This window comes from Hemiscyllium ocellatum, chromosome 25, assembly GCF_020745735.1.
Source record: "Hemiscyllium ocellatum isolate sHemOce1 chromosome 25, sHemOce1.pat.X.cur, whole genome shotgun sequence".
Lineage (NCBI taxonomy): Eukaryota > Metazoa > Chordata > Chondrichthyes > Orectolobiformes > Hemiscylliidae > Hemiscyllium > Hemiscyllium ocellatum.
In genome coordinates, this window is record NC_083425.1 from 9870584 (window position 1) to 9880107 (window position 9524).

At 43.7% G+C, this 9524-nt stretch overlaps 1 protein-coding gene across 2 annotated transcripts; it reads left to right on the forward strand.

Moving 5' to 3' along the window:
• Nucleotides 1-931: 931 nt before the first annotated feature.
• On the forward strand, nucleotides 932-9274 carry alyref (Aly/REF export factor). Of its 2 annotated transcripts, XM_060844764.1 has the most exons (6): nucleotides 933-1464; nucleotides 2952-3083; nucleotides 5315-5462; nucleotides 6533-6596; nucleotides 6888-7050; nucleotides 9022-9274. In XM_060844764.1, exons 1-6 carry the CDS (start codon nucleotides 1189-1191, stop codon nucleotides 9034-9036), a joined length of 798 nt encoding a protein of 265 aa, XP_060700747.1. In that variant the 5' UTR covers nucleotides 933-1188; the 3' UTR covers nucleotides 9037-9274. The 2 variants fall into 2 exon arrangements, with proteins under 2 accessions (XP_060700748.1, XP_060700747.1); XM_060844765.1 differs by lacking the exon at nucleotides 2952-3083 and having other exon boundaries at nucleotides 932-1464.
• Nucleotides 9275-9524: the final 250 nt, after the last annotated feature.

The following is a 9524-nucleotide window of genomic DNA, read 5'->3' on the forward strand; positions in this document are numbered from 1 at the left end:
AATCTCTCCCCCTCAAATCTATCCCCAATAAATCCTTCCCCCAAAAAAGCACCCCACACAAACCCCCTCTACAAATCTCCCTCACACAACTCCTCCCACAAATCCCTCTAATACAAATCCTCCCTCCATAAATGCCCCCACTCAAATCTCCACCCCTCCACAAATCCCCGCCCCTACAAGCCTCTCTCACAACTCTCTCCCATATCCCTCCACACAAATCTTCTGTCCACACAAATTCTCCTCCACAAATCTCACCCACACATCCCTCCTCCACATTCCTCTCCATAAATCCCCCAACAAACTAGTGGGCATAGGTTTAGGGGGAGAGGGGAAAGATATAAAAGAGACCTAAGGGGCAACTTTTTCACACAGAGGGTGGTACGTGTATGGAATGAGCTGCCAGAGGATGTGGTAGAGGCTGGTACAATTGCAACATTTAAGAGGCATTTGGATGGGTATATGAATAGGAAGGGTTTGGAGGGATATGGACCTGGTGCTGGCAGATGGGACTAGATTGGATTGGGATATCTGGTCGGCATGGACGGGTTGGGCCGAAGGGTCTGTTTCAATGTTGTACATGTCTATGACTCTAAATCTCACCCCCAACAAAAATCCCCCCCTCCACAAATTATCCCCCCATCCCCTAAGAGAGTTCCGCGTGTTGCTCAATGAACGAATGCTTCTCCCGGGAAGGTGTCAAGTTCCGCATGACGTCAGTGCGCGCCATCACCATGGCGACGGCGGGGGAGTCCTGCACGCCCGCAGTTTCTGTGAATGGACCCATCCTGGCCACGCCCTTCCTTCCCGCCCTGCACGCCCATTGGGCGCGTCCCCCCCCAGACGGGAGCGGCGGTGACGAGCGCGATTGTGACCCGGCCGAGGCGGGCGGCGCGTGCGCAGTGGGTGAGTTTCGCGCCGGCCCTTCCCCTCCCGCCCTCTCTTGTCCTTAAAGCCGCCATTACTGTATCGGCGAGTGCGGCACAGCGGAGCGCTTCAACAATAAGGAAACGTCGAAATAGATTCGTTTTGTTCTTTTTTTGAGGAAAAAAAAACGCTTTTCATCTCCATAATTTTTTTTCCCCTGTCGATTAATCGAAAGCCGAGCCCTCCGTCGTGAAGAGGCGGTTGTTGTGTGTGGGCGCGCGCGGGATAAAAGTTTTATTGAGAGGGAAAACAAACGACAAGAAAATGGGCGACAAACTCGACATGTCCCTGGACGATATCATCAAACTGAACCGACAGAAAAGCCCGGGCGGCCGCGGAGGCAGAGGTGCCCGCGGCGGAGGTGGAGGAGGCGGCATGGGCCGCGGAGCAGGCCGAGGCGGCGGGGGCGGCCTAGCCGGCCGAGGAGCAGCGGGAGGCCGCGGTGGCGGTGGAGTTGGGGCGGGAGCCCTGGCTGTAGGCCTCATGCGCAACAGACAGAGTGCAATCCGGGGGAGAAACCGACCGGCTCCGTACAGCAGGGTAGGAAGCGACCGCGGTTTTAACAAAAAAAACAGGAATGATAGGGGAAAAAAATGTGTTTCATTTAAATCCTGAGAGAGAGAAAGGAAAAACAAATCATTGTAGATTTTTATTTTGCCTTTTTTCTTCCGCAAAAGTGCCTTTTTTTTAAATAAAAACGATCGGTTTGAATTTTGGACCGAGCGGCGCCATATTGGAGCCGTTGTAGTTTCTTTTAAATTTTTACAAAGATCTCCTCCCGTTAATTTTAAAACAACCCCCCGGGGCCCTCGCTGGCCGCGAGCTTTTTTTTTCTGTCCCACGGAAACGTCGGCGAATCGAGGAAGGATTGCAAACGCCTCGCCATTTCTACCGAGGAGGCCGGCAGCGGGTTCGCTTTCCCCCCCCCCCCTCCCCCAACCCTTCCATCCTCCTCAACGTCGGTGCGAAATGTTTTTTTTAAAAGCTCGGTGTGTGTGTGTGTTTGGAGGCGGCTTCCCGAGCGGAGTTAACGGGCGGAACCGCGGCTCAATTCAGCGGGAGCTTAAAATGGCGGCTCCGGGGCCGGAGCACGAAGATGTCGGGGAGGAGCTACACTGCGGCAGCAATCATCCTCTCGCTCCCTTTGTGCTTCACATGAACGCATTTCCAAAGCATGGAACTGCCTTTCCAAAGCATGGACTGCCTTTCCACTTCTACCATGTCAAAAGTTCGATTTGTGCCTCATTTCTCGACAGCATCGCACGCTTAACAGACGCCTGAGTTGATCAGGACTGCAACGAACTGCCTCTTTTGTTCCTCTGGACTTTTCACTAAAACTGTATCTTCTGTGAACATTTCGTACACTCGGGTTGGTTGCCTGGGATTTTTTTTCTCTATTGAAGGACTCTTAATCCGTGCTATTGAAACAGTCAGCCGATGCAAAATGCTCTTTGTTTTGGACTCTTGCGCTGCTAAGATTTGTGGACAATGGAATGCACCCACTTGGAAGAGGTGGAGGCGTTGTAGCTGTTTCTGCCGGAGAAGCTGCCACCAGCTGAGGAGAATTTCACACCAAACTATCTGACTAGTGGCTATTAGAAGGAATCCAGGCTTTAGTTCGAGATGTGCTGTGGAAACAGTGGTAGGATAATAAGTGAATTCATTTCTCACCAAGTAAACAGTTGCATCTGATTTTCTGTGCTTAATTTTCATCTATCATTGTGTATACAGGAGTACTTTATATGTTGCTAATTTAGTGAACAGAGTGAAAATGATGTAATTAGATACTAAATTATATTCATTGCATACACTCATTATGTTAAATAGTTAACCCATTTCAGGTAAGGTCAGTGTCCTTGTGTAATGAAACTCCCACGAGAATTGCTAAAGCAAGTGATTCAATCTTGCCTATGTATGTTGTAAACGTAGGGTGGGATTGAGATAGGTAGGATGGACATGTGAATTAACCAATGTATTGGGGTGCAAAATGTAGGAAGTCAGCGAGGTGTATCTCTATTTTCTTATAGCCGAAACAACTCCCAGACAAGTGGCAGCATGACCTTTTTGACAGTGGTTTTGGCGCTAGCGGCGGTGTTGAAACTGGCGGAAAACTCTTGGTGTCCAACTTAGACTTTGGTGTGTCTGATGCAGATATTCAGGTAAGTGAAGTGCAGGATGTTGACTCTGTTTTCTGGTCCTGAATTGTGGGTTGGGAATGTTTTAGGGTATTCTAGTTTGGGTAGAATTGAACTCTTACTGCCAGGGATAGGACAGGATGGTGAGAGCCTATTTTCAAATAGACAATAGGTACAGGAGTAGGTGCCATGCTGCACTTTGAGTCAGCACCACCATTCATTATGATCATGGCTGATCATCCTCAATCAGTATCCTGTTCCTGCCTTATCCCCATAACCCTTGATTCCACTATCCTTAAGAGCTCTCTCCAATTCTTTCTTGAAAGTATCCAGAGACCTGACCTCCACAGCCTTTTGGGGCAGAGCATTCCACACACCCACCACTCTCTGGGTGAAGTAGTTTCTCCTCAACTCTATTCTAAATGGCCTACCCCTTATTTTTAAACTGTCCTCTGGTTTGGGACTCCACCCATCAGTGGAAACATACTTCCTGCCACCAGAGTGTCCAATCTGTACGTCTCAATCAGATTCTTCTTCCCCCCCCCCCCCCCAAGCCTTCTAAACTCAAGCGTATGCAACCCCAAGTCGCTGCAATCTTTCAACGTAAGAGTCCCACCATTCCAGGAATTGACCTCGTGAACCTACGCTGCACTCCCTCAATATCCAGAATGTCTTTCCTCCAATTTGGAGACCAAAACTGCACACAGTATTCTAGGTGTGGTCTCACCAGAGCCCTGTACAGCTGCAGAAGAACCTCTTTGCTTCTGTACTCAATTCCTCTTGTTATGAAGGCCAGCATGCTATTAGCTTCCTTCACTGCCTGCTGTACCAGCAGTTGGCCTTGCTATTCTCTTTTTCCCCTCATTCTTCTACCTGAAGAACGTGTTTTATTATGTTATGTGTTTTTAGGCTGCTCTTTTGAATATATGACCAACACCCCATCTGCCACTTTGGCAAACACATCAAATTAAGGTAACTTGGTTTGATTACAATATGTTGAGCCATTGAAAATTCCTCTGCTTCCTCTAAGTGTGTTACATCAAACTACTTCTCTCCCTTGGGAGAGCAATCCTCCTCAAAATACATCATCCCGTTTGAATAGTGTTGACTTTCATGTACTGTTTCAACCATTCCAGTACGTTATTCACCTTGTCCTCGGACGTTTGGTGTCTGACTATTACACTTCCAGATTTTGAATTGTCTCCAGACTTCAAACTTGTCTTGTAGCTGCAGGTCTGGGTCATTTAATGTGCCTTGATTGAAATGTTAGTTGTTGAATTTAATGCTCTTGGCTGATTGCTTTGCCCTGAGCTGTCCTGCAGTTCTCATCTTCATTTTCCCAGTTTACCACAGCTGGAATCAGCACAGTCCATACTGTTGATGTTAATCTAATCCAAGGAAGCTGACCATTCCCCTGCTTTTAGGTATTGCATACTAAACAATTGGTTTGTGAATCTCTTGCATACCTGCTACATGATAATCTCTGAGCTTCATTTTCTTCTTGATTTTCAAACTGTTCTAATTTTTATTTTGGACAATGATTTCATCCTTGATTTTGATCACTCCATTGCCCTAAATTCTGGAAGTTTTCTTTAAACTGCTGTGTATATCAGAAAACTCCCAAAACTTAGTTCTTTGACCACACTTGGTTTCCTGCCCTAATGTTGTTGGAGATGTCAAAATTTAACATTTGTGAAATACTTGGGATGTTTGGCTATGTTAAGTGTTAATGTTGTCTGCAGATTGAACAGCTGACATAGCTGATATCAAATGACATCAAACTCCCTTTCCTTTTGTAATAAGCAAGTGGTTTTTTCTATAGGAATTTTGTCACTTAAACAGAACTATTGAGCAGCATGTGTTCACATTTTAGATTTTTATTGTAGTTTAAAGCTAATTATTGTATGTCAACACTTCCCAGTCATCCCTAGTGGTTTAATTCACTCGCCTTGAGTGAATTATTAGCAGGGGGGAAAAAAATGCATTTCACTATCTACTGGCATTTGAGGGGTGCTAAAACCAAGACACACACTTCTTGTGCTTTTGCTGGCTGCCTTAAAGTCACAAGTTATTCTGAGATAAATGTGAAATACAACAGGAGAGGACAGGGAATAGGAAGTGCTGAAAGCTAGTATCAAGAATTTTGAGTTCATTAGAATAAGTTTTTGTTGTCATGTTAGTGCCTCTAATCCAGAGTACAATGCACAGTCTACTCTTTTTAAAGCACTTGAATTGTGCTGTTTTTGATTTTTCAGGAACTTTTTGCTGAATTTGGGACATTGAAGAAAGCAGCTGTGCATTATGATAGATCGGGTCGCAGCCTAGGGACGGCAGATGTACACTTTGAGCGAAAAGCAGATGCTCTGAAAGCTATGAAGCAGTATAATGGAGTACCTTTAGATGGTAATTTTAGACATGGATGATAGAATCCTTGTGAATTGAGTAAAACAAGATTGTAACTTAAAAAGTTGAATTTAACTTAAGGTTATTAGCTGAACAACACTTCAATCCTGAAAACACCTTCATGTAGTGAAATTTACAGATGTATGCTGTTAGTTAAATGTTATAAAAATGTGTAAAGCATTGTTCTGTTCAAGGTGCAGCACACAACAATTATTCAATCATTCTTCCAGGTCTCCCTTAGCGTATACTTTCAGGATTTAACTGTCTTCGTGCAAGTTGCAATTATTTGCAGCTCAGTCCACATTTTCCTTACATTTCGATTCCCATATCGAAACAAATGTACACTTGCGATGGTGGGTACATATGTACCAGCAACATTCTGGGTTACCTTTTGGGTTGGGGGAAATAACTTCCTGTTTAGCACCTTTTGTATTTTTGCTTTGACCTGAACAGCTGAAGTTGAATGTTGATTTGTTGCCTCTAAAATGCTAGCTTTTTATCTCCTAGCTTTGTAGCTACTTCTCTTGGGTTTGTTAATTGCCTGGGCTGCTTAATCATAGATGTCTCACTACTCACCTCTGTCAATTGTTGTAAAAAGCCATCCTGTTCACTATATCATTTTTCTAGGGAAGGAAATCTGCCATCCTTACATCTGTCTACATGTGATCCCAGACCCATAACAACGACTGACTTTGTTTGTTTGTTTGTTTCCCTTTGATGGGATCTCATAAGACACTCAGTTCAGGGGGATTTGGGAATGGGCCACAAATGTTGGCCTGGTCAGTGATGCCTGAATCCTACCCCCAAAAATTAAAATGGAGCAATCTCTATGACCTAAACTTTTTAAATATAATTTGTTGAATGTGAGTGCCACCAGTAAGGCTGACATTTATTGTCTGCCCCTAATTATCTGTGAAATGATTGTGTACTATAATGAGTAACAATACTGCTCGAATCTGACTCCCTGAAAATATAGCTTTTCTGTAAATGGTCTGATTTTATTTTGTTCTTTGTTTACTGTTAAAATTGCCAACTGAGAAATTTTGTTTCTGTCTCCTTGTGGGGTAAAGGACGACCAATGAACATTCAACTGGTTACCTCACAGATTGATGCCCAAAGGAGACCACTTGTCAGGTGAGTTTTTCTCTTGATCGCTACCTTTGTTACACTTGGATTTTTAAGAAATGGCATCTGTGTGAGTTTAAAATTATAAGGAAGGCACTGAGTTAGCACTGAAAAGTGTTGCTGGAAAAGCACAGCAGGTCAGGCAGCATCCAAGGAGCAGGAGAATCAACGTTTCGGGCATGAGCCCTTCAGCATTTGCAGTCCTCACTTTCTCCTACTGAGCACTTAGCACTGTCAAGTTGGTTTTTTGGAGTGACCGTTTTAATGTGTCTCACTTGTTTTTCATTTCCATTATTGTAGTGGAAACAGAGGATTAAACCGATCTCGTGGTAGTGCTTTTGGAGGTGGAAACAGGCGATCCAGAGGCAGCAACAGAGGTGGGAGAGGTCGTGGGGGAAGGAATCCAAGGCAGCAGCTATCAGCAGAGGAACTGGATGCCCAATTGGATGCTTATAATGCCAGGGTGAGTCTGGTGTCTCTATTATTGAAGCAGCCTTGGATTTGTGACACTTCATTTGTATAGTTAAGATTAGAGTGGTGCACAGCAGGTCAGGCGGCATCCGAGGAGCAGGAAAATAGACGTTTCAGGCAAAAGCCCTTCTTCAACTCTTATTGGTGTGATTTAAATCTGTTCCTAAGAGTATTATGTTTAGGCAGTCTATCTTGTTTTTTTTTAAAAAATTGAAATCACTGGCTGTCCTGATCAATTGCACATACGCACTGAGGCTCCTGGGGTTTAATTGGTGTGTGCTGCTTGCTTGGGGCAAGAGTGCCACTTGGCTTTATATAAGTGGAGTAGAAATTGTCACAATTCAGAGGAAATTGAAGAGTGGTCCCTCTGAGAGGAAAATATGGTTGAGATTGGACTAACGGTTATGGGAGCAAATCTATTATCTGGCATCAGAAAGCTTGGTGGAAAGGCCTTCACTTATTATATTTGAGAATGCAAAACGTTTGACTTGAAAGTGGCAGTGATGAGACTGAAAAGCTGTGAATCAGCTATATCTCACGTGTAGTGTACTTTAATTTCGTGTCAGCTTTTTGAAGCTGAACTAAAGAGTTTAGAAAATGGACTGAAACAGGCGGTGCACTATATTGGGTGGATAATCCAGTGTATGCGAAAGGGAAGTTGAATATTCTGGGGTGGGAGATGGTTTGTTTTTCAGCCACCCCTTTGTTAGTAAAGCCTGTATCAGGATTACTGGAAGAAATGTGTAGCAGATTGAAGTTTATGGGGTGAAAAATTAAGTTGTGTACTTTTGGATAAATTTTGTGGTGAATGTGAGTAGTGTGAGGAAAGGTAGTTGAATTGATTTGGCATGTGGAAATGAAAGGTAAGACAAAAGTTGTGTAGCTGATCAATAAGGCATTAACAACCATATCAGCAGGGATTCTGTTTTTAAAAAGTAACTTAGCATGCCTTATTGTTTATAAAGAACCTCTGGCACAACCCAATGGGAACAGTTCAGTGCATCTGGTGGTAACTAGCTTCACAAGCTGATCTACTTTGGAGTGGAGGCAGGAGCATGAGCTAGTTGTACCATGTATAGAGCAACCTCAATTATCTGAACAAGATGGGCTGGCACTTTCGTTCAGATAATTATTTGGTTAATGAATTCAATGCCTCTCTTCTAGGGCCTCGGGTGTTTTCTGAAGTTTCCTTTTTCTTTGCTCTGCCTGCCTTACTCCCTCTTTTGTCTGGGTTTCTGAGCAGACACACCCTTGTGTGCAAGGGATCTGCAGCATTGCTGAAGCCTCCCTGACCCCCAACATCCGTTCAATGGGATTAACACATCGCGCAGTTGCTAAGTTTGCTCCCCATTCAGGAGACTAGGCAGCAGTACACAACACCTGAGTCCCTGCCTCCCACAGCCCTGTTAAAAACCCTCCACACACAACTTTTTACTGCAACGTTTTGACAAGTTCCACCTTTACCCTGTACAGGACAATATTGGATAGATTATCTGGGGAAGAGGGGTGGTTTAGGGTGCACCCCTGTGTAGTACTCCCGGGAAAGTGTGGGGAGAGAGGAGGCCAGCGGTCAGTCATTTGGACACCGTACTTGGGCTCCCATCAATGACCAGGACTGTTCTCTGCAGCATTCCAGTAAGCAGAGTTCATTTTTAATCTTTGTAAACAGAAGATGCGATCAAAGTTGGAAACACATCTTTGATATAATGTTTCTATCCGGACCTTGGGATCATCTTTGCATAATCCAAAATTTGGATAATTGGTATTCGGATAATCAAGGTTCCTCTTCTGTTTCATGGAGCCGAGGCTTGTACATTTTCAGATGTTCTGTCTAATGTTTAAATAAAAATTTGTGATTTACTGCAAACTGTTGTGTGTTGGTCCAGCTGAACAGCCTGGAAGCTTTTTTAATATTTGTCTTAAAATTGATATGCTGAACATGTAATTGTTTCATTTCTTTCAGATGGACACGAGTTAAGTGACCTTGAAATTGACTCGTCAGTGGCTGATTTTTTTTTTCCTTGTGGGAGGGACAAGAACAATGTAGTCTAGTAACTCCGTGAAATAGGTTTTTAAATATATGTAACTTTTTAAGTCACAGTCCTGTTTTGTACTGAATGTTTTCATTTTGGGATACGTTTTATTGGTTGCATGTCTTCATGGGAGGGTGGACTTGCCCAGCCAGACCATGAAATAAATGCGCATTGTTAACTGAATGTATCTGGCTTTCTTGTCTCATTATGCAATTTGGAGGGCCATCTATGAATTAAAGTTGCTGTAACAGCTTAATGTAAGATGCATCTTTGTAATATTTGAATGTTAGGCAGTGAAATATGATCTTTGGCTAAAGATTTGGTTAGTTATCCAGTTAACACTAAATTTGCTAACAAGGGGTCTTTGATATATTGGAACCATTTATCTGGCTAAATCTGGAATTTGTCAGAATACTAATGTTCAAGTGTGATA

Coding starts and splice junctions, on each gene's coding strand:
- alyref (XM_060844764.1), top strand. CDS start 1,189: ATGGGCGACAAACTCGACATGTCCCTGGACGATATCATCAAACTGAAC. Junction 3,084..5,314: donor TGTCTGATGCAGATATTCAG/GTAAGTGAAGTG, acceptor TTGATTTTTCAG/GAACTTTTTGCTGAATTTGG. Junction 6,597..6,887: donor CAAAGGAGACCACTTGTCAG/GTGAGTTTTTCT, acceptor CCATTATTGTAG/TGGAAACAGAGGATTAAACC.